The sequence below is a fragment of the Hypomesus transpacificus genome, chromosome 13 (assembly GCF_021917145.1).
Source record: "Hypomesus transpacificus isolate Combined female chromosome 13, fHypTra1, whole genome shotgun sequence".
NCBI classification, from domain to species: Eukaryota; Metazoa; Chordata; class Actinopteri; order Osmeriformes; family Osmeridae; genus Hypomesus; species Hypomesus transpacificus.
In genome coordinates this window covers 9,472,532-9,497,785 of record NC_061072.1, presented here as the reverse complement: position 1 = coordinate 9,497,785, position 25,254 = coordinate 9,472,532, and the positions used below count along the sequence as shown (strand labels likewise).

General features: G+C 43.6%; 1 protein-coding gene across 1 annotated transcript; it reads left to right on the top strand.

The window, feature by feature from the left end:
• The first annotated feature begins 1,905 nt into the window (after positions 1-1,905).
• Positions 1,906-24,880, top strand: skap1 (src kinase associated phosphoprotein 1). The gene is given in 14 exon segments (XM_047032000.1): positions 1,906-2,173; positions 3,091-3,196; positions 3,749-3,774; positions 3,913-4,020; positions 13,129-13,209; positions 13,317-13,400; positions 13,481-13,605; positions 13,710-13,773; positions 14,458-14,607; positions 14,610-14,702; positions 16,502-16,543; positions 16,812-16,921; positions 23,956-24,049; positions 24,361-24,880. Coding segments are annotated over 13 exon segments (1,122 nt in total). The 5' UTR covers positions 1,906-2,133; the 3' UTR covers position 24,049; positions 24,361-24,880.
• Positions 24,881-25,254: the final 374 nt, after the last annotated feature.

Genomic DNA, 25,254 nt, shown 5'->3' with positions numbered 1-25,254 from the left:
TATCTTGAGAAGGTATTGTAGTGTAAAGTGTGTGTGAAGGGGGGTGTGTGTAAGCTAAATACACTCTCCATGCCCTTAGGTTGCTCCTGACTCTCTCTCTCTCTTCTGACTATCAGATCAGAGAGACCCCACTGTCCCCCCCCCCCCCTCCCCCTCCCACTGCAATGCAAATGAGAAGGAATGCACTGATAAAAAAAGGGCTGATTCCAAAGATGAGAGGGGAGAAGACCAAGGGAGTGAATGCTGAAGGCATTTCTCGGGGAGATGACAGGTGGTGGAGGCTGTGTTGGTAGTGGGAGATCATAGCCGGTTCCCCTCAGCAGTCCAGGCTTGTGTTTGATAGCCCCTTTTGTCGCTCTTTCAGTGCTGCATTGTTGGGCGGTGTAATCCCGACCAGATTACAAAGGGCCTTCTCTTTCATATGTGCTAACCCAGCAGGCAGGTGGGGTAGACTATGGCGGAAAGGGAGGGCGGGTTCCGTTCTACCTTGACAGGGTCTTTGCTGGGGGGACAGTGAGACGGGTCAAAGGGACAATTGCGTCGCTGAAGTTTCACGCCTCTTGACCTTATGGACTTCCTGTGAGGAGGGTGACCGGTGTACAATCCTTCTTTGTAATATTACCTTAGTCATACTGTATTATGTTATGAGAAACAGAAAGCTGCTTTCAACATATGGATGTAAACATTTTTTAAATAACTTGGATAAAAAGGCTGACCACTGCCTAAACTGGTGGGAGTCAATGCGGGGTGCTGTGAATGCACTACTGATTCCCCATCCATTTGCATTATTATTTTTTTATCTCTGCACTTGCTGCATAATTGTATTCAGCCCATGGTGTGCACCTGTCTGTGTCCCTGGCTATCTCTGGAGGAGGGGATCTCTCACTTAATTGCTCCTCCCAAGGTTTCTTTCATTTTCCTCTCCGTTTTCCTGGGAGTTTTTCCTTGTCCTGTTCCAATGGGCCGATGTGAAGTTGGGCTAAACAAATAATACAGTTTATACATTTCACAGTGATGCATTCACATCCAACATTAATATAAATTATATTTAAATAATATTTCAAGTTTATAGTTTCCTGTAGAAGAAACCCCTTTGTGTAAATCCCTCATATCAAGGCCAGTAAAAATCCCATAATGGGAGGTCAATGAGAGATGTATTCTCAGATTCAGATAAAATCATGTTATATATACTTTTTCCGTCTCTATAGACTGAAAGAGTCATTGATGTTTAAATGGAGTAATCGGGTAGGTGTTTATGACTGTACGGCATCAGATTGGCCTGCTACCGCGTGTTGAGTTTCAGGACAAGGCAGTGAGTACGGTAACCGGCGGCCCCCTACCGGTGGAACCGATTGGCCGTCTCAGTAATTTCCCTGTCCTTGTGTCATGCCCGCCTGAACCTGATTTGAACCTTAAAAGAAAAGATAATGTAAAATATGATGTACTTATAACCTAATAATGGGTCTGCTTCGAAACTGGTTTGTATACAAGTAGGCCTATAATTATTAGCCTATTACATTTTCTTGGCGTACAGACGATCCTACGTCATCTCATATGATTATTATTATTTAGGCAATGTTGCATGGGACGTCGCACTCAGCAAACTAAAATATCCCAAAATAGTTGTGTTTTGCCAATGTTTGCAAATGAAAACACCACGTGGATCGTGTGAACACATGAACGAAAACATTGCGGTAGCCTACCTCTGTTTTCGAGATAGATTACCGCAATTGGCCTTCCTTAAATATGTGCCCATGATTACAGGAGTTTCATTCCATATAAAAATATTTCAATCCGGTATCCGCATTGCGTGACGTTTACCACCGAAGCTACTTTGAATAAACTGATGTGACATTCAGTCCAGCTACAGTAGGAAGCTGTTCTCATCATTTTGCTCCACCCTATTTTTCTAAATCTGTAGATGCATGCGGGGAAGTAGGCTAGTTCTGTTTCATAACAGGTGCTAACTGCTAGATGTTTCTTGTGAACTGTGAGATGACATGATGACAACAGGGGTCAGGCTAAAGTGATCCAAGAAGCATCGCACGTAACTGTGGATGTTAAGTGTGTTGGACAAAAGACTAACTAACGACTAAAACTTTCTCTGGAACTCTCTGGAGGGTAAAAGTCAGAATGGGAACAGTCTCAGAAGACATTAGGAGGCTTTTGGATGGTAATGTTACTCCTCTTCTTTGTCATCTTCAAATTGCGATACAGTACAATAAACAACATGTAGGCCTAAATATGACTTGTAAAGGGTGATTGGACCTATAGAAAACATATTTTCTAAATGCAGAATTCAGGAAGCTACTTAATGACTTATATTTTTTAGTATACTACATTACATTCATAATCCTAAATGATTTTACTTCATTAAAATATCACAAAACCAACATAAACTGCCACCTTTCATCTGTATAGAAAAATGCTGTTTCTACAAACATGGATACTGGTGTTTGCCATATTTGCATTTTGTGGGCTCACTTGATATTTTGCATGTGTCAGTTATGTCACATTCAAATGAGCTAATAAAGACAACGAGTTAGTTGTGATCAACCAGTTTTTCCTGTGCCAAATTAAGAAAAACATTTTCTGTTATTCCTGTGACTACATTTGAAGCTTGGAGTTCCAACTTTACCAGATACACTGTAAATTATGTGTATGTTTTTAGGCAACACATTAAGGTTACATTAACTACCATGTAAGTAAACCGAAATTTTTTATGAAACTTGATATGGGAGAGATTGAGCTTTGCAGGGGTGATGTTAACATTGATGTTGTTTTTGTAACATAACCTTCAACTTTACAACATCAATTTACACCTTACCCCTCCCCCATACTGAGCCTTGTTACACTTTTGTGCTAACCTTTATTGCTAACAATGTAATTTAATTACAATTACTGTGTATCTACCATGTTTTTACCATAGGTATTGATATGTAGTTACATGTACATGGCAGTTAATGTAAAATGTTGCCCTTTTTTGTATTTCTTAAATTACATACGGCCTCCTTCACACTTCAAAGAGACTTGACATTTTCATCATGATATCCTTTAACACGCGTGTGTTTTGTCTGTCTGTGTCCTCAGATTGTGAGCTGTTTGTGTCCAACATCCTGCAGGATGAGCAGCTCAGTAATCATGCCAGAGAAACAAGAGAGATCCTCCTGAGGAACTTCAGAGTGGTTCACAACAGGTAGTGGAGGCCCCTCTGGACAAACTGACATGCGCAAGATGACATTTGGAAACAGCATTGTGTTCATTCATTCTAATTTTATGCAAATAATAGGTTCTTATACTACTAGTACAGTGTCTATATATATTATGTATGTTTATTCAGTTTACGATGCCCATTAAACCAACACCTGTGTGTAGTGGTTATGTTTCTAATTTAGCTTTAGGCACTGTGCATTAGCTAATAGCAAAAGGGCATGAATTTAGTTTGTTTTGAAATATGACACAATTAGGATAAGCAACACAATGTCAGAAATACACCTTTTTCAAGGATTTAACAGACAAAAACGAGTAAGTTAAGAATCAGATAAAAAGACAACCATGTACAGGAAATCAGCATCTGTCTCTGCATTGAACACCGTGCACATGGTTGTGGTTCTGAGGTCTGTGGAACAGGAAGCTGTTTGAAGAAATCGCAGACACCAGTGCAAAAGGAAGGCATGCATTGAACAAATCCAACTAGTGCGACATTGCTGTGGATGACATTTAATTCACACTGACTTTGATGTTACAGAAACCCTCAGGCGTTTCCCTACAGATGTAAGTATCAATTCATTTCTATCAACCAAAAACCAAAATAATAAACCGTTTTGAATCCTTCAACATTGGGCTGGTTCTTGTGTGCAGTTCCAAGTCATCCCCTCTGGCCCTCATGATGTTGTGGTCTTGCCCTCCCAGCTGAGTCTGTACAGGAGGAGAGTTCAGATGACAACCGAAGCTCCAGCCTGGGCCGCTCCGACAACCTTTCTGTGGCCTCCGACTACCAGGACGACGGCTCTCCAGAGTGTGAGTAGGCCTGGTTCTCCAGCTGTCTGTGTGTGTCTGTGAGTGTGTGTGCGTGAGTGCGTGTGCACGCGGGAGTTTGTGCGTCCTAACCAAACTCAAAGCGCCTGCACAGTGTTAAGATACGTCATCGGATGTACACTGTTTGAGGGGCGTTCGAGAGACTCTCGGGAACAGTTTCTGAGCATGTCACTGTAGAGACGCCGACCCATAGACACTGGTGTCAGGTCCCTCTCGACTAGGTGGTTCTGTGGCAGCAGATGTGTTCGTATAGCGAGGGTTAGGGGGAGGAGGAGGGGCTTGTTCACTTGCTCACACAGAACATAGAGGTGACCTAGAGCTCTCTCTGGTGGAGAGAGTGCACATGGTTCTTGTTTCTGTGCATTGTGGGAAGTGTTTGGTCAGTTTCTACTGGTTCAGCCCACACAAGGAGAGGGAGAGGGAGAGGGAGAGGGAGAGGGAGAGGGAGAGGGAGAGGGAGAGGGAGAGGGAGAGGGAGAGGGAGAGGGAGAGGGAGAGGGAGAAAGAGGGAGAGAGAGAGAGAGAGAGAGAGAGAAAGAGAAAGAGAGAGGGAGAGAGAGGGAGAGGGAGGGAGGGAGGGAGGGAGGGAGGGAGAGAAAAAAGAAAGGGAGAGAGAGCTCTGTATCCTTAGGCAAATTATGTGATTGATTTACCCATACCCCTCTATCCTTCCCCAAGTGGGTTTGAAATACAACACTATACCTGAGGGGCTATGTGTATTCCATCTCTCTCTCTTTATCAATCTTTTTTTCTTTCTTTCTTTCTTTCTTTCTTTCTTTCTTGGTATTCCTGTCGTATTCAGGAGGAGGCACTGATTCTTTGTTTTGTGATTACTATAGATGTGGTTCAGAGAAAAAATATTTTGGCTACAATGGAGATACATTTACGAATGTAAAATCCTGTTGCCAAAATATCAAATTGCCACTCCAGAATGAAGGCAGCAATGACACTAAAGATAAGCATCCAGCTGAAGCCTCTTGTCCTGATTTATTTAGAGATTAGCCTCTGACTGAATAAATGGTATTTGTCACTGATGGGCAAACAGAGTTCCTAGTTCAGATTATGTTCACCACAAAGTGCTTAAAGCAGACATAGCAGTGTCCATTTTACTTTGGTGTTCTGTTTCAAAGGGAGAACAATGTTTGTTAATTTAATGAAATAAATAAATAATAACGTATTATTTGGACAGCAAAAAGTCGAGTTAATTCTGAATTTATGACCGAAAGAATAGCAGCTCTGGATCATTTCATTTTCAGTTGTTCAGTTCCTGTTCAGTGAAGAAGACAACACTTTTCTTCACGTACTAAAGGAGGATACTCTTTTTCCCCCCCCTGACCCAGTGGTGAATGAGTGGTTGGTGTGTGTGCCAACACATAAGTCCCAGTGCTTTCTCATTGGATGGGGTAGCCTGTTGTCTCCAGTGGACTAGGTGACACCAGATTTGTAATCAGTGACAAGAACAGATGGACCCTCCATTGTTACCCTCTGTGTCTGCATGGTAATGTGAACTGAGTTTCACCCGCCGACCGCACAGTTGACCTGACCGTGCCTGCAGCCTGCAGCCTGCAGCCTGCAGCCTGCAGCCTGCAGCCTCACCCCAGCCCCAGTGTAGATGACAACACCCACAATCACCACCCTCCTCTCTCCCTCTGTGAGCACTTGGGAAGTGGAGGGAAGCAGCCAGAGATAGGGGGTGGAGGCACTACCAGTCTTAGCATGCTGCTTGCAGGTCAAGTTTACGATCTGTCTAAAACAAAGTCAACTGTGTTTGTTTTCATCGAATGGGAGGCAGCATTTGCCGTTTTGGGACATTGGCAAGCTAGAGGATACGATGACAGACTTCAGCAGGATGTTGATTGTTTGGGACGAGTGTTTTTTTCTGTTGTCACACATTTGTCGCTCTGTGATCATCTACTTCCTGTATTTATCCAGGTGCCGAAAAACTGTCTTGTGTGAATGCATTTGGTTCAGCATACAGCACATTCATCACATGGTTAAATAACCTAGATTCAATAGAATACAACATGAATAATTTATGTCCTATACACTATGGAAAACAAAAAACTAAATTCATTAGATTCATTAGAACATAAAAAAACGTTGCTCAAATTTTGCCAAATGATTAGTGTTTCTTTATTGATCCCTGTGACTGATACTATCTGTGTGAGTGGTATGAGAGACCATTGTTAGTGCTTATGGGCAGACGGGTTTATCGGGGTTTAAGAAAGCAGGTGATGTAGTGCCGCTGAGATTCCTGTCTGTGATAGACGTTTTCAGACAAAGGGCAGCGTTGATCCATTCCAGCACATTTCGGATGGAAGTGTTGTGTTGCTGGAGCTGGCCAGACCCTGATTAATATGGTACAGTAAGAGCTATTTGTGATGGAATTGTGGTCAACCTTTTCATTTATTTGTGTCCTTTTAATGTTCCTGTTTGTGGCCTTGTTGTCTGTCCAGTCAGTGAACTTCTGACCTTTGACCTTTCTAGGGTGGTCAACCTGAAACCTGTCTGAACTCAGCCTAGTTCTTGAAGTAAATGACCTTGCTGTCAGAGACAGTGTGGCTAAGTTTCTTTGGCGGAGTCTGAGATATGCATCTATCCATCCATCAGAAAATGGTCTACAAGATTCATTTTTCATTGTTCATTGGTGTATAGATTTAATGACATTCAGATGCCGGGTGCTCATTTGCAGTATGCAGGGAACATGTTAATGACCCACTCTTCCTTGTTTCTCCTTCACTCGCCTCCCTCCCTCCCTCCCTCCCTCCCTCCCTCCCTCCCTCCCTCCCTCCCTCCCTCCCTCCCTCCCTCCCTCCCTCCCTCCCTCCCTCCCTCCCTCCCTCCCTCCTTCTCAGTGGAGAGATGCACGCTTACAAGACTGGAACTGGTTCTGTGTAGCGCTGTCCCCACCATCAGGGTTCAAAAGTTCACCCTGTTCCCCCAGGGCTACTGTGCTGCTGCAGACTCTGATAGTCGTTTCTTTCACTCCTTGCTCCCCCTTGCCTTTCCCTCTGCGCCCTCTATTGCTGTTTACACTATTAATCTTGTACACTCTCTCACACACACACTCACTCACAACGCCTGGCAAGAAGAGGTGGCTTGAAGAAGGGATTTGGATGTGTTTAACTGAGGGGCATCCATCACTTTGCTGCTAACCCCCACTACAGGCTATGCCATGTTGTATCTGGCATCTTCTGTCTTCAGGCCATTGTTTCCGGTTTCTTCTCCTTTTGTTTTATTGTTGTACCTACCATAATTAGAGCGTTTCTCCTCGTGCGTTCGTCTTTCTGCCCAAAACACCCAGAGAGAGAGAGAGAGAGAGAGCGGAGCAGGGAAAATGTCCATCTGTAACAGTGCATGGACAGCATGCAGAGTGGGAAGCCTGAACTGGGTGGTTCTAATCTCCCCTCAAGCTGTCAGTGTCACAGACAAATAGGAAAACTATCAGATGAGGCGGGTTCACCCAGAGGTTAGTGTTCCCAGGTACCTCCTGCATTCACTCCCCTCTCCCCTGCCTTGCAAATGAGAATTTGATTTTGCTCTCCGCTGGAATCCATTTCTGAAGATGAATGAAGTTTTGATGCCAAGACGGGGTGGCCCCCACTGATTTCTTAGGGAAATAAATGGAGATAGTAGAGATGTGTCGGCCTGTACACAGACGAGACAGCTCAGAACACATCTGGGATACCTTTGTGTGATTGTTGATGTAACGTAGCAAGCTAAGGTCATTAACATGCCCTTGTGGAAGTATATGGGGATTTTCAATACAAGTTTCCTCTTTTACAAGAAGGACACTATTGATGAGTCCGATGTCCTGTGTAAACTTACGTACCTGTTTTCAGTGTGTGTGTGTGTGCGCATGTGTGTGTGTGTGTGTGTGCGCATGTGTGTATGTGAATTAGTGCGTTTAGTTACTCGTTGTTGTGTGTTAGGGTTGCCGCAATGACTACGCCTTCTTTTAAACTTTTAAGGGCCATGTCTGTCAATTATTAATATTTGTAATGTTTATCTAAGATTATGCCACAAGGACTTCCTTTTTGTTAGTAAACTGTTATTATAATAACCTTATAATAACTTTAAGTACAATAAAACCAAATGGATATCATTACAAAAAATGGCAACATCCTTTTTATATAATATCATCTTGACATTTTACATATTTCTATATCATATATAAAAAAGCTTTCTTTAATTAAAATGTCTGCATTAAGTTGATGATTATTCTTTTTTTTTAAACAGTTTATTAATTAAGCTGATGTATTTATTTAGTTATAATTTGTGTATTCAATAAATACAGAATGCAATCGCAACAGGTAGTTCCTTCTTGTAATTTTAAATAATTGCTCAAATATGGTACAATTAAGATTCCTACATATTTGAAATTACTTATTTAAAGTTCTCAAGGTAATAATAGTATTCGTATAAATGTGGAATGTTTTTGTCTATCGAATAACTTATATATATAGAATAACTATTGTATATATATAGCGTACTATAAAAGTACCATGGCTGTAAAATGTTACAATGAGTCATCGTGATAATTCATCATGATAATTATGACAAGCATGACAATAGTAGCATTATTTTCTAAATCTGCATTTTGCAAGTATTTGCAATAATAATTTCACATAACAACTGCTAAACAATATTATATGTATCTGGTGTAAAGTCATTGTCTCTGTTAGTTGTTTATTCATAAATTGTTAAAGTAGGGTCTGGGTTAAATCTAAATGATTAGTGTAGACATTATATGATGGGTAAATAGCAGTTGTTTTTTAATAATCAATATCATAATCCTTAAAGTTATTGTGTGGTTTACTACATGGATTACTTGAATAATTGTAATGACTTTGATTTTTACATTATTTCATTTATAGACATAAGGATATCAATAAGTTACTAGTTATATGGTTCAAGGTAAAGTAAAGTAATTGTCTCATAAGTCATTTTGTGCAATTATAAAATCTTAATAAATTGCACATTGTCGAAAAAAATTATTTCTTCCTGAACAAACATATCTTTGACACAACTAAATGGAGGATTCAAGCCTTGTCCAACATCCGTTGTTTCATAAACGGGATAGAAACTGCTAATTTATTTAAATTAAAGAATTCAGGTTTAAGTTCAGGAACAAAAATATTGATGAATTTGTTGTTGCATATTTTTCAATGCTCATATGCACAATACATGGATTATAAGTTTAGTTCGTTAAAACATATTCGCATATCTGCTTGTATGATAAATGCACATTTCTCACATCTCAAATTTGACACTGAAATGTGTTAACTTCCCGAAAACCCACAAATTATTTGTACCATATTTTGCCTCCAACTGTCTCAGTTGCAGCTGTATATTGTACCGCCAGTTAAAATTGTCTTGGAAATTCTCAGTTAAGGCTCTCATTGACAGTATATAGTTTTTATCAGAGACAGAGTGACTCTCCTGTGAAATTTTCCTTCCTCTGTTTGTATTTATAACCAACTATTTGGAATCATTTTTTCAAGTTGTCAGAGAAGCAGCTGTAAACCGTCCCCAGCGATTAGAGGATCATTGTATCTGCAGTTAAGTATTTCAATAGTGGCTGTAAATCTACAAAAAGGGAAATTTGGGGCGCTGTAGTCACCCCTTATGGATGTCCGGAGGGAAAATGGTGTCACATTGTACATTCCTTCCTCAGTCCCTGAACTGCAGTAAGAGGGGATATGTGGCATGGGTTGACATATTCTCCTTCACAGAGACCCAGAACGGCAGCCAGTCTGCTCCCTCTTATGTTGGTGCCACGCCGATTGCTATAAACAGACATCAGGCTTTGTTATTTGACCTCACATTGACATCCCTGTACCAAAACATAACATAACTTCCTTTTCTCATTAAATAGTAATGGACGTAGAGCTGTACTCTCATGCACACTAATATAATGCGAGCACCAGCTCTCAGCCCTGCATTACCAGATTCTATATGGGGTACGTATCGATGGCTGAAATCCTAATCAAATCAGCGGGAGAGATTGGAGGGGCAGGGACGTCATTCAGTCCTTAACCTCAGTGCCTCTGTCTCCAGTCTCCCACTCCCTCTGATGGTAGCCTTGTGGAGGGATGCCCAGCTAAGGAGACCTACTATACTGTAATGAGGAAAAATGTATCAATTTAGCCCAGGCTGTGTGTAGATGAAGAGCCGCGTGGGCAAGGCCGCTCTGAGTGGATCTTTTTTCCTAATTAAGGACAACGTCAGAGAGAAATGCAGTCACACTCGCTCTGTCTCTCGAATCAGCATTCCTCCCCATAGCCCCCCAGGCCTGTGGGGGCCCTCTCTGCCTTCTGTTTCACCTCATCGCCAGGGTTCATTCGGAGGTCGGGTCTTGCCCCCTGCTCCAACGCTCAGTAAAGCACCTCTCCCTTCCAATCACAGCTCTGAGATGCTCTCTGTTCCAGGTTATTCGATCCAGGGAGACAGTAGGTGTACCGTTTCAGTTTTCACCTGTGAAGATTGATATGATCTAGTCACCTGTAGAAAAAAGTGGCAATATGATAGGAAGCTGATTTATCATGGCACAGCTTTCTTGAGGATTCAAAAGGTGGATAAGGACATGCTGACCAACAGCTTATTAGAGTCAGAGTGAAACAGTGAGCGCCACCCTTTTAAAATGCTTACCTGCTTGCTCAGCCATGCTCCTTAACATTGACTTGAATTATCTTTGTTGTATTATGGCTGTCTAGGTTTCATTTAACACATTACTTGTTCCACCCACCATTTTCCCGGCTTTTGATTCACTCTCTGCCCAGTCTCTGATTGACTTTCAGCCAGACTAAAGTGGATTTTAATGAGAGAATACATTAAGTCCCTCTGGTCATGATAACATAAATCATGCTTTTCTTGCGGGATCAACTGCTGGGCTCATAACAGCCTGCTGGGAGAATGTGAATAACCAAATGAGAGAGCACGGCCATGATGACACAACTCCGCCAGCAGAGATACATGGCGGATCACTTTGCTTTCGAACAGGTTGAGATGGCAATGCACACAGCATGCTACTTTTCGAGGGCTATAGCTGAATGGTCTCACTAATGGATTGCATTTGCATGATCGTGATCAACAAAAGGATGCTTCAATCCTACGAGAACTAGAATCCTCAACAAAGCCTTTTTTTTTATTTTACAAGACATCCACAAATAAATGTACAATCTATTTTATTCGGACAGTTGTTTGAGCCTTACAGTACTGACGGATGTTTGTATTGCCACCTAACTGAAAGCTGGATGAATCATTTTAAATAGTCAGTATATTATCATCAAATAACTGCCCAGATGACACTAATTAAAAAGGAAAATGAAGCTGCTGTATTAGCATGAATAATTGATAATACAATTTAGGAATTGTATGAAGAAAAACCTTCGCTGTCCACGTTTTGATGAGGCATTAATTAGATGGTTTCATGCTTCTCTCTGTGTCTGGGCTGGAGGCAGAACTAATTTGACCACAAACATCATGCAATTGGTTTTCATAGTTGATGATGCATGTTTTGAACTATTTACCATTTACTGGTGTTAAATAGGTAACCAGAGGATTTTAAATAGTATTATAGCATTGCTAGCTTTTGATTAACCAGAGCAGGATGAATGTCTGGGGATGGATGTTGGATGAATATCAACCTATAGATTACACTGATACCTTGTGGAAGTACTATGAAACATAATGGACCTCATTCTGTGAATGCAGTTTGTTGAAAAATGGTGCATCAATTTTTATGTACGAATCAAAAAACTAAATGCCTTCATAGAAATCCAATGGAAATGGCATCCCCATTTCACACAGCCAACAAGTATTTCCTGAAACTACTAAACAAATGTGTATATACATGGGCTGTCCGAGTGTTGATTTTAGAGTAACCCCTGAACTATTAACTGGGCTTGACCTTTTAGATAAATGAAGAGAGAAGGAGGTAGACGGATGAAGGGATTAAAAAAAGCCGCAACAGGGAAGCAGGGTTAGACAAATGACCCGAGGATTGGATGGATGAGGTGGAGGAGCATCATGACTGGTGTTTGTTATGATGTACTGAATCAGGTTCCCTTTGACAAAACAGTCTTTAGCAGGACTGTATTTATAGCGTCAGCAGTCAGTCCATCCACAAAGGCAGGGTGATATGTGAGTGTGTTAGTGCCATGAGGTGTCTGGGGCTGTGCTCTTACATGACCACCTCATCTGTCAGACAGGGCCGCCAGCTACAGCACAGCAGAGTTATCACATCGAATGGAGGATGTGCTTGTACTGAACACATGACTATCCCTGTAGTGGTTGGTTTCTCTCTCGCCCCCCTCTCTTTCTTCTTCTCGCTCTTTAGATCTGGGGTAATTTAACTATGAACACCTTTCTGTTTGATTGGGAGCTGACCTCCGAAGGAACTAAAAGGAATAGCTTCAACCGACCCGTAACAGTGTTGATTCTTGTGGCAAAGGGCTCCTTAGTAGCTTAACACTGTGTTTCAGTTTCCACTTTGTTTGGACACAAGGACCTGGCAGTGGCATGGTGTGTTTGCTTATGTTAGCTGTGAGGCAGGTCTGCTTCAAAGAGGATGGATTCCAGGCCTCTTCCTCTGTCATTACCAGGCTGAACAAAAGGTCACACAGACTCGTGTAAATGGGTCTTAAATGGTTCTAGTGCCCCACACCAAGAGACCACCTGCCTCCGCTATGCTTTCCTTCTGGTTAGGCTGAGCTGCGATGATAGATTAATTGGGAAGTGGTCCGACCTGAGACATGTTTAATTGTTAACTGTGGTTTCTTAGCCTGAACACACTGTCCAAAGACGTGTCTGTGCTGCAGCTGAAATGGAGGCCCTTAAGCAGCTCAGATCCCGTACTGCAGTGGGAGCAAATGTACCGGCCGCAGTTTCAATCGCTACACTGCAGCAACACTGCAGCAACACTGTGAATCCACCGCTGCAGGATGCTGGAGCTGCAATGGTGCTACAGAATATCTGATTTGAGGCTGAGGAGACGACTGCAGAGGGACCCGTTCCTGTGTCTGGAGCGTAGAGAAGTAAGACATTCTAGAATCTTATAAGTGTTCTCTTGTTGTTTTTCTCATACAGACTTTGAGGAAATCCCCATCACTGCAGCCCAGGATCTCAGCAACATCTTGAGACAAGGCTACCTGGAGAAAAAACGACGAGGTGCCGCCATTTTGTCACCTAGTAACCTACTAACTTAGCAACCTGGTGTTCAGTGGAATGGAGAGCTGTAGCCATCTTCTGTCTCACTTGCTGTTCCCCCATTTCAGATCACAGCTTCTTCGGCTCAGAATGGCAGAAACGATGGTGTGTCCTCAACAACACAATATTCTACTACTACGGCAATGAGAAAGGTTTGTCTTTAGCCTTCACATTGATTTCCGGGCTGCTGTATTGGTCAAAAGGAGTTAACTAACACCATCCCTCACTTCAGACAAACAGCAGAAGGGGTCGTTCTATATCAATGGCTACAGCGCAGAGCTGGTGGCTAACATGCGCAAAGACTCCAAGAAGAATGCCTGCTTTGAGCTAACTTCCCCTGGACGCCGCCCCTTCCAGGTGGGTAGCCTCGAACAGAACCTTCAAAATCATCACAGACACTGACAGCTTACAAGCCCTTCTCTGTGTGGGTGATATGATATTATTCTGGTTCTATATTTCAGTTCACTGCCAGCAATCCTCGAGAGGCCAGGGAATGGGTGGACCAGATCAATTTTGTCCTGAAAGGTAAAGCAGTGTGTTCCAACTACATCCTGGTCCCCGTTGGTGGAACTGTTCCCATATTTATTCTTCCTTTTTGTTCTGTTGTGTCTTTCGGGTACTCCAGCTGCACAGTCAGAACTATTTTTTTTTTTCTGACTCAGACAAAATGTATCCATCCCTCGAATGGCCAATGAGATTATTCCAAAACCTCCTCATTCGCAACGTCACAAATCGTCTGTGTCATGCGTGCCCCCCCCCCCCCCCCCCCCCCCCCCCCCCCCCCTCCCTCCAACCCTACCGATTTCCACCTTACGGGAAATTGATTGGTAGACGTTCTGGTTATCCTCTATCGACATTGATTTCTGCCTGGCAGCTAGTGTATCACAGAGGACCTGATACCCTGTGTTGCAGTGCCCAGTCGCCAGCAATCAGACTGCTCCTCCATCTGAGAGATCAGTGCTGCTGGGGATGCTCTAAAATGGGCCCGGATCAGGCCACTGATTTGCGGGAAGTAACAGACACCCCGTCATTTGTCTTTTTCCACTTTACTACTGAACCCAGGAGGCAGAGTCAAATACCGGCCAGCTATATTGTCTTCGTATACATGCTTGTCTGAGATTTGTCTTTTTTGGAAGGTTTTTGATGGTCTAAATATCTTATCCGATGGGTCCAAGCCCCCAGGTGATCCTGTGCCTGTGTACGTTACAGATCTGAGCTCCAACTTCATCCCGTTTGATGACGATGAAGTGGACGAGGATGAAGATGAGGAGGAGACTTATGATGACATTGGGGGGGTCATTGGTTCTCAGCCACGCCCCCCCCCTACCCCGGCCATGGTCCAGGCCCAGCCTAGGCCCCCCCCCCTATCAACAACAAGGAAGACTGGAAGGCCAAACACATGGGGCAGGATGAGGAGGAGCAAGAGGATGATGACATCTACGAGGTCCTCCCACGTATGTGGTGCTCTCTCTCTCTCTGTCTCTCTCTCTGTCTCTCTCTCTGTCTCCCTCTCTCTCTCTCTCTCTCTCTCTCTCTCTCTCTCTCTCTCTCTCTCTCTCTCTCTCTCTCTCTCTCTCTCTCTCTCTCACTCTCTCGCTCTTTCTCTCTTGCTCTCTCTCTCTCTCTCTCTCTCTCTCTCTCTCTCTCTCTCTCTCTCACGCAGTGATAACTCCATCACTGTCACTGTAGCTCTGAGATGTGTGACTCATCACAAATCAAGACATCTTAATGAGAGAGTCAGAACTAGGTTGGCTGTTGCAGAGGGCCAGAGGATGTAGAGTGTCACACAGGCTGGTGGCCTGAGAGGGACAAAAGGTCCGACGGGTCTCAGGGTCATCGTCCATCAGCCGATTAGTTAAAAAAGATGCATCAAGATTCTGTTTCAACGAGAGTGCATCGCCTCTGCCAATATCATTGGTGAGGGGCAAATCAGTCTTCAAACTGTCGTCCAGCCATTCACAGCCATCTGGGAAGGGGTACAGAGTACCGACCCTGACCACAGATGGTGTATCAGATGACAGACTCTTTCTTTCACTTTCTCACATTATCATCTATCCATTACCTAGGCATACTTTGGCCAGTCTTATATCGACAACATTGAACACTGATTACGGTACAATATTGTATCTAATAAATACAGGGTCGTTTTTGTGTTACATTGATATAAAAAATAACAACAGTCTGTTTATGTGCATTCAACGCAGACTAACACAAATCATAAGAAGTATTTCAAATACTAAAAGGGAAAGATATGTATATACACCATGTATATATAATAATAAACTATGCATATATACATTCCTACCGTGTTGCTGAGTGTTCCACAGTTTTGGAGAAAATAACTGAATGACTTAAGGAAGCATAGGGAGTGTGGGTGATGGTAGTCTTGGCATCGGTGTTGATGACTGATTTTATTGAGTGGAAAATTAAATTCCATTGATGTAAAGACCATTAGCCCAAAACAAAGGCTTCATATTTGAATGATACTCTTTTCTACAGCACGATAACCCTTTTGAACAAATGTTTTTCAAGGGTACTGTGTAGATTTTCCCTGTTTTTATGAGGATCCTCCTCTTGCATAATGCATGACCTCTTACCATACATATTCTTCCACTCAGGTTTAGTGAAAGACTGGATTTATAACTTTTTTCAAAGAGAGTTGCATCCTTTATGTGTGCTTGAGTGTGTGTGTGTATTGGGATGGGTGTTCATTCAAGCATGAGAGTGTGTGTGTGTGTGTATACAGTGTGTATGTGTGTGTGTATACAGTGTGTGTGTATACAGTGTGTGTGTGTATACAGTGTGTGTGTCTGTGTGAGTGTGTACAGTGTGTGTGTGTGTGGACACGTCTTTTTCCCATGCTCTTACTGGAAGCAGAGGGCAGGTTGGTCTGGAGGGGTGGATAGGGTTGCTGGATGGTGGCGTTGCTGTCAGGCTGACAGTGTAAAGATGGATGTGGGAGATGTAAAGCAGGCATATCACTGTCACCACTCAGCCCACATGAGGCCACGCCCAGCAATCAAAGTCACATTTACCTCCACATGCCTAAGGAGGTTTAGGGACTTGTTTTACTGAGTGCAAAACCATCCAGTCTGGATGGATATGAATGTGCCGTATAGGGCATTGTTTTGAAGTCTGAGGACAGTATTGGTTGGTCTCAAGTGCTACATTAGCTAAGCATTAAATGTAATAATATTCATGAGGTTTCGTAAGAAATGTTTTGAATATTGAATTTCTTTATTATGCTTTCCAGAAGATGAATTTCCAGAGTCTGTTGAAGATGAGAAGAAATCAGGTTTGAGATCCCCCTTTCCTCACACAGTGTCATATTTGTGTCCTCAGTGTTGACGAGTCCTTGGTGTTTGTGTTGATCAAAGACGGATGACTATGACAGGAACATATGAAAACAGTTGTGTGTTGTGAGGTGGCAGGTGTGTGTGATTTCAGGCTGTGTTTGCAAGAAGACAACCTAGCTGGCCTTCTGTCTAATTAATTAGTGTGTTTAATTGCTGTCATCAAACCCGATTAAAGATGATGGTTTCCTTCTTTTTCTTCTTCTTCAGAATATTCCTCGGATTATGCTAATTACTACCAGGGCTTGTGGGACTGTGAGGCAGACCAGTCTGATGAGCTGGCCTTCGGGAGAGGGGACCTCATATACATCATTAGTAAGGTGTGAATCCACAACACCATCACCACCACCACCAACAACAACACAGATTGGATCACTGTACTCCTTCCTCTACATTATGAACTCACTGATTCCTTACAATGAGTAGAATGCTCTTTCTGTCCCCTGCACTGTGAATGAGGGAAACAGCAACACTAACTGTAGTCTGTTGTTCGGTGGCCACTAGGGTGACGTAGGCATCAGCAGCTCAGTAATGAAGCTGTTCATTACTGAGCATGTATCATGGGGGTTAATTGAGGAAGCAGCCATGCAGAAACGCTCTTTGTGTTTAACATAAACTGCAGGTGAAACATCCTGCATTTCAGCTCTTTTCTCTCAATCTACTTCCCCTTGTTTTATGACCATCGTGCAGTAACATGCAGAGTATCTACTTATTAAAAGCACCCTACTGGAAATCAATGTGCTGTAATTTAGGTACAGCTACATCTATAGAGTCTTTTCAGTGCCTTGTCCACAGATTGATGCTATTGGTGTTTTTTTTTTTTAATTGTTCTGTGTATATTCTACCCACTTTATATTGAGAGGCTGTTAGGATATAATCAAATTATTCAATTATTTTATTATTTCATCACATCGCTAGCAGGTGTACTGCACTCTTTCTGGATGACTTCCTTCTGGAGGAAATCGGCTCTGCTTCATCCAATAAATTAGCACTCTCCACCTTATCTGTGTGTGCTCCTTGATCAAAGAGTGTCAGAATAACCCCTTCACTTTCTCATACGAAGGATAGTAAAGCTGCCATACTCTTGAACATAGATGAATGGATTGTAACGTTATCAGCAGGTTCACCCTAAGTAACCTCTACTTTGTTTGAGAGATCTAGGATAGTCTTTCTCTTTAGGTGTTAGGTTACCTCTCTCTGGTGCCTCTCAAAGTGCAGAGCTCAGCACCAGGTTGGGTCTCTAGCTGTGCTCCTTTGCAGCCTCAATGACACACATTACTCTTGTTTGGTCTAGCTGGATCCCATCAGGCTTGACACCCTGATAGACTGCAACTGGACATTTTAACTAGCCCTTAATGGGTTCAGTGTGAGGGTGTAAATGATGTTAAGGTGCATCTCTGCCAGTCTAAAATCAAGTGTTTGGTTTAGCCATGACACAAGTCCACTGCTATCCCGTTTCTCTCATGAATGACATTATTAGGATTATACAGGGTAATTGCATGTTTAGTACAACAAGTCTTTAGGGAAGCCCTTGTGTGTCTGTGTGTGTGTGTGTGTGTGTGTGTACGTGTGTCTGTCTGTGTGTGTGTGTGCTTAGTCAGTACTGCCGCCGGTTATTGGGCTCTACGGGGGATCCCGGGGAACCCTGACCTCGGCGATGAAATACAGGCCCTCGGATGAGATGCCTGTCTCTAACTGGAGAACATAAAATGGTTGCAATAAAACTAAGGCTCATAAATTCTCCTGTAGGAAAAAAAGACTGGTTGTATGTTCTAGATGTCAACACTGACCATAATTACAAGGTAATAAGGACACGGTGTAAGTGCTAAATCAATGGTGCTAACAAAGTGTTATTTTTAAGCTGTGATTTGATTGACTGCCAAGGTCTCAGAATGGGATAGCCACAGGCTGGTGTCGTATGGCTGTGAACTGAGTAGAACATGCCGATTATATAAAAGGCTACCATCAATCATTATTGATCTCTTGCTTACTGTAAAGAGAGGCCTTTTTACAGTATTTGTTTCGTTTTTGAAAGGATGTCGTTTTTTCGCGTGTGTACGTGGGTTTTTGTGTGTGTTTATGTGGAAATGAGAGTGAGATGTCTGTGTGTTTTTGTGTGTGTTATAGAAGTTATGTGTGTGAGAGTACATGTATATAATTCGTAAAATGTACGAATTATATACATGTACTCACTTCGTATGCAGTCCATTATTTATCCTGAATTAATCTGGCTGAGCCTGCCAGCGCGGTACCTGCCCTCCACTGCATCCTATAACAGTGCTAAATGTAGCCTACTGAAACCAGACGTAGAAACAAACCAAAATCCATCTTGTGTGTTTTTGCCTGAGATCTCTTTTTTTTTGTACATTCTTTGTGCAAAGCTTTTTGCGCAGTTGATTTACTTTCCAGTGTAAAAGGGCAAAAAAAAAATTTCTGTGGTTTTACTTTCTTATTACAAGCAGCCACACTTTGTTACATTTCATAAATTATTTTTTCAATGGACCATTCCATAATTCATATATTTCAAGTAATATTGCCAATTTTAGCACTCTAAATATCACCATAACTAGCATGGAAATGATTATAGAATAGAAGCGTACAATTCATTTCCTGTAAAATGTCTGAAATCACCTAATGATTTCTCAGTTTCCCAAACATCTGCGGCATGTCCTTCGCTATTCTACGGTGTTGTCCGGCATTCCCAAGTTCTAATTTATGTCCCCGGAATCAAAAGACAGGTCAGCTGCCACATTCCTACGTTCCCGGAGGCACTCATGTATAACAGAGGGATGATGTGGGGAGAGATTTACGATGTCCACTCATCTAGGGTTCTTTAAACTCGAGCAACAACGCTATCTCTCCTCTACTCTCAATCTCTCTATTTCTCTTTCTGTTGTCCAACCAGGACATATGCCTCAGAGTGTCAACCAATCCTGTAGGAGTCTAAAGTAGACAGCACAACTTCAGACAATGCTGTTCAGTTCAGGCCCGCTCAGTGGCTCGCTAGGGTAACAAGAACATGGACACCACTGACACCTAGTGGCCATAGCTGGTATGTGTCCTCCCAGAGTGAGTGATACTGGGAATGTTTCATAGGTGACAGCACACACACGCCAAGGCTGATTTACACTATGTTTCACCCTAGATCAACATGGTCTTTGCTTTGCCTAGACTAAAGTGATTTACAGAATCTAATATATTTTCTAGCAGGCAAAATCAATACATTTTATTATTGTGAAAATAATTTTAAAGCAGAATTTATGTGTTTGGAAATTAACACACACACACACACCCACACAAAATAATTGAATTCAAATTCAGCCCCTCTATTTCCATAGGGTCATATCCCTAAACCGCCTGGATCCATGACAACCACTTTGGCCCTCTGCCCGAAGGTCACAACAACAGAATGTAGCCTAAGAAAAAGGGAAAGGGGCAAAACAATCAGAGGGGAAAAGTCCACCAAAGAAAGACAAAGAGAGTTCCCTTCATCCCTTTGTGTGAACTCTGTCCCCCTCCCTCTTTCTCTCTCTCTCCCTTTCTCTGACACACACCCCTTTAAAGACCCTGGCTGCCTTTGTGGTCATAGACACCAAGACGCTATAGACAGGCAAGACATCCTATTTACCACCCAAAGTAGCAGGGGGTGAGTCTGGGGTTTGGGGTCATTCAGAAGGCAGCGGTCATCTCTCGGTCAACTACAGTAGGTCATTATTCAGCCCAAGCCAATAGCCTAGATGCGTCCCAGAGCCCACCCCCAATCCATTCTGCTTCATTTTTATAAATGAGGGGCGGCATAAACAGATATCATTACAGACAATCAGCGGCATACACAAATCCACTTTAAATTGCTATTAAGTTAAAGAGCCATCCTTAATCCCAAGCGGGCATTAGAAAAGAAGCGAGTTGAATTTTTTAAAATCGTATTTGCTCCTCTGGGTTTTAGGCCTTTCTCCTGCATGGTCATCTTTCCACTTTGAGGCCCTGGTCTTGATTACATTAAAAGATAGCTTAGAAAATATAACGGATAAAACACAATATTGTATGTTTTTTTAATTAGACATATTCCGCAAACAATTTAAGTTGCGTCTTAAAAACTCCATCGCTAGGAAGATTTGTTTATATGGTTTATCGCGTTATCACGCCAAAATAACCTCCATGTTTTTCCTGTAGCCATATGTTGTTGCTGTGTTTCTCAATCCCCTCAGGAATACCTGTGTGATCAAGATTCTGGAACTAGAATCAGGGTTAAACCAATCAGGTCCCCAGCCTGTAGAGGTGGCCATGTTTCTTTGTTAGGGTGACTGGTGGAGGGGGGAGCTGCAACGCTGCAGTGTGTGTCTGATGACTGTGTGTGTGTAGGAGGGTGAAAGAGAGAGACAGCGGACCATAAGAAGAAAGAGTGCAGGGGGTGGGGAGTGGGGTTGGAGGGGAGGGGAAGGGGGTGTGGTGGAGGGAAGGAGTGGGGGTGGGAGGGGAAGGGGGTGTGGTGGAGGGAAAGAGTGGGGGTGGAGGGGAAGGGGGTGTGGTGGAGGGAAGGAGTGGGGGTGGGAGGGAGGGGAAGGGGGTGTGGTGGAGGGAAGGAGTGGGGGTGGGAGGGAGGGGAAGGGGGTGTGGTGGAGGGAAGGAGTGGGGTTGGAGGGGAGGGGAAGGGGGTGTGGTGGAGGGAAGGAGTGGGGGTGGGAGGGAAGGGAAGGGGGTGTGGTGGAGGGAAGGAGTGGGGGTGGGAGGGAGGGGAAGGGGGTGTGGTGGAGGGAAGGAGTGGGGGTGGGAGGGAGGGAGACCCAGGCGGTGGGTTCAGCGGCAGGGCAATGAGAGACTTCCTGTGCTCCATCACGCCCAAGGCCTGCCTCAGTCAGCTGGTGGCCAAGGGAAGATGCCTCATGTGTCAGGCTTATTAGCACTCCTCCTGGTTTGGATGCATCTCTGTATGTGTCTGTGTGTGTTGGGCGTACAAAGGGGTATACTTAGAAAAGAAAGAGTGCAAGTAAAAAAGGGGACCTTTGTCCTGGCATGGGACCCGATGTGGCCCTACACCTGTACCTGTTCTCCGCAGGAGTCAGTCCAGCCTACCATCTCTCTCTCTTCAGGCATCGTTAGCTGTCAGTCTGTCCTCCAGTCGAACATGAGCAATGGTCCTATCAGGATGACACCATTAGCCAGCCCCCTGAGTGGTAAATAAACGATAGCGCCGGTACACTGCAGGTGTTGTCATGGCAACTCGCTCTGGCTCGCTCTCCTGGTGCCAGCCCCGCCCACACCCCCTCGGCGGAGGAGTCATGGGGAGGTCAACGAGTCAGCACGCCGCCACAACACGGCGCTGTACTCCCCACCGTGCACCCTCACTCACAATGCAGCGTACCATGTGGCCCAGCTGCATGCAGGCCATGCCCAGTGCCCTGAACCTCTGTATCCAGGGCCCAGGCCACGCCCAGTGCCCTGAACCTCTGCATCCAGGACCCAGGCCACGCCCAGTGCCCTGAACCTCTGCATCCAGGACCCAGGCCACGCCCAGTGCCCTGAACCTCTGCATCCAGGACCCAGGCCACGCCCAGTGCCCTGAACCTCTGCATCCAGGGCCCAGGCCACGCCCAGTGCCCTGAACCTCTGCATCCAGGGCCCAGGCCACGCCCAGTGCCCTGAACCTCTGCATCCAGGGCCCAGGCCACGCCCACAGCCCTGAACCTCTGCATCCAGGGCACACTGTGCTTCAACTGGAGAGCAGTGATGTTTTGTGTGTGTGTGTGGCAGGTGGAGGGGGGGGTTGCCATTTGTCTCCTCTACTTTATTTATAAAGTACTATTATTTACTCAGGGTTTTTCTTAATTTGACTATTATAGAAGATATTTTGATAATTTATGAATTATACAACTATCAAACTGGCACATGTACAGTATACTTATTCAAAGGAAAGGTAGTGAGTTGGGCATTTGTCTTGTTTGAATACCTTCAGCCTCTATGGCAACCCCGCTTACAGCAGGTGTACTCTGGATGAACCCATATTAAGTACAGAGAAGATAGACTCTGCACGCTTGACAGGCTGCCTCTCCCATTCGCATCCTCCATGATGTAGCAGTTGTATTAAAATGGCGGCTCTGATTATCAGGAAGACCTTTCTCAATGAGAACCTGAGACTCCCCGCACAGATGGGCTATTTAGATAAATAAAACTTTCTGTCACTTAGGCTTGAAGAATTCGGTTGCAATCCCCCCTCCCTCCCCACCCAAGGGAGAGAAAGCGTTGCACTCCCTCTCTTTGATACAACCCTTCTCCATCTGTTTCTCTCTTCCTCTGCTCGCGTTTTTAGATTAATACAAGAACGGTATCTTGGTTACAAAGCTTTTTTGTTCCGTCTTCAACTCAAGGTGCAAGCAAGGGAACGTTTCCCCATTTTAACTTCCCACCTGTATGTGGTGATTGTGTCCATACGTTCAGGATCTGTTCAGTCCCCAGAGCTCTGTGTTGGGTTGAGAGAGGGTACGGTGATGTAGTCTGTTTTACAGTGCTGGATGGATGATCTGCTTATCATGGCTAACTATACGTGCTCTGAGAACACTTCAGACGTGGGCCATCGGTCTAATCGGCCCATTCATCCTCCCTGTCCAGTCACCCCTCATTAAGAGCAGGTCTGGTTCTCATTCCTCCGGCTGGAATGGTGTGTCAGAGGTCTGTATGAGAGGACGAACCACGGAAGACGGTTCATTCATCATACCCAGAGAGGCGCAGGCAGCTGGGGAGGCTTGCTACAAACCCAGCCAGTCAGCTCTGCTTTTGATCAGGGTTAACCATGGACGCCTTTGCATTAAAGAACGCCATTTTCAAGCTTTATGTTTATAATGTTTCGAACAAGTGAAACGGCCATACCTACATGCCTTCTCTTTTTTTTTGTACAGAATAACCCTGCTTGTGTGTGTGTGCTTGTTCCGTCCTCCGACCTCCTGATACACAGCCGAGAGATTGAATGTCCACATGCAGGTTCTCCATCAGCCTTAGAACAGGGAAGAGATGAGTGGCCTGGTTCTCCACTCCGTCAAGGTCTAAATGCATGTGGGCAGGTGCCTCTGCTCATCTGGTACTCCCAGCCCTAACGCCCCCCTGATCTTTGGCCACATATCGACCCAGCTGGAGCCCAACTGTTGTGATCAAATTATTTTGGCCGCTCCAAGTCTAAATCACAGAGGACACACAGGACACTTGAAACAGGGTGTCCTTTGTCGTTTAGGAGGCACTGCGACTGAGCCAATGGCAACTGCGTCATTAACATACGCAAAGGTTGTGCTTGGACTCAATCTTCTGTATGTATGAGACAATGGACAGGAAAGCCATCTTGACGGTTGCTCTCTGTGTGTTTCAGGAGTACAACATCCATGGCTGGTGGGTTGGAGAGATAAACGGCACCGTTGGTATCGTCCCCAAAGACTTCCTTCTCCCAGCGTACATCCTTTGAGGTTCCGCAGGTTCTAAACACCCTAGAATGATCACTCTTATGAAGCCTTTTAACCATTTAGTCTTTCGGTGAACTAACAGTTCGCTGGGCACTTGTTAGAAGCAATATTCATAAGTGGTTGACTGACAATTGATGACACCTGCTGGTCAGAATGAGTACTGCATTAAACAAATGACAAAAAGATTTCTTGGTAAACTGGCATGACATTTGGTACTTGTATACCTCATTGTCACAGCAGGCTATTGGAAAGTAATTCCTAAATATAATAGTCTTCAAATAAAACAGCAGTATGTTTTTTTTTCTTTCTTTCAGAGTTGCTGTTACGCACAAATAAGTTGGAGCTTCATCTGAACAACCAGGCATGATAAACTGCAAATGTTTTGGATTCCTGTTTACAGTGTCGGTAAATGTATAACTAATGTATAGTTTACTATGGGAAAACAATGCCTGTGCAACCACCTGTTATAATTTTTCATATGAACCACAAGGTGTCAGACTTGTCACTATCCTATTTATAAGTTCTGTTCATAATTATGTTTGACAGTCTACGACAAAATAATAGAGTGAATGTGTCTATAATTGTAATCTATAAAAGGTAGAGACGAAAAGTACAAGTCTAATGGGTTGTAAACTCCATTTATTTCTAACGAGTCGATAGTATATCAATGTAACATACTGTCCTTTTAGTACTTCTGTTCAAACAAATCTTCAACGTCTTATTCTTGCCCTTGAACATCCCATAGTTGACATTACAATGAAATGTATAAACTGTCATTTTGTTTTCATGCACATAAATTAAAACTGCAATAAAATATTGACAGGTCAAAATGCAGAACTGAGTTTTACTGCTTTACAGAAGTAGCTGTAAACACAGGAACCACCATGTACTACCACCATGTATTACCAAGCTGTGTGGTCTTAAGGTAACATCAGTGAAACCTGCACACCTGTGCTTCCTTTAGTAGTTCAACACACATTTTCACATCCATGGGACATGCAACAGAGAAGCAGTACATCAGATTGATGGAAAAGCCCTACAAGAATCAGCATGAAAGCGATACTAAAGCAAAATTCTATGTAAAATTCTATGTGGTAAAATTACAAATAAAAAGACTCCGGGTCCCTTTCAAAATCATTAAATAAAATTAAATAACCAGGCAGCAGTATGGCTAAATAAAAACGTGATTTACGGCCCACTCCAAATAA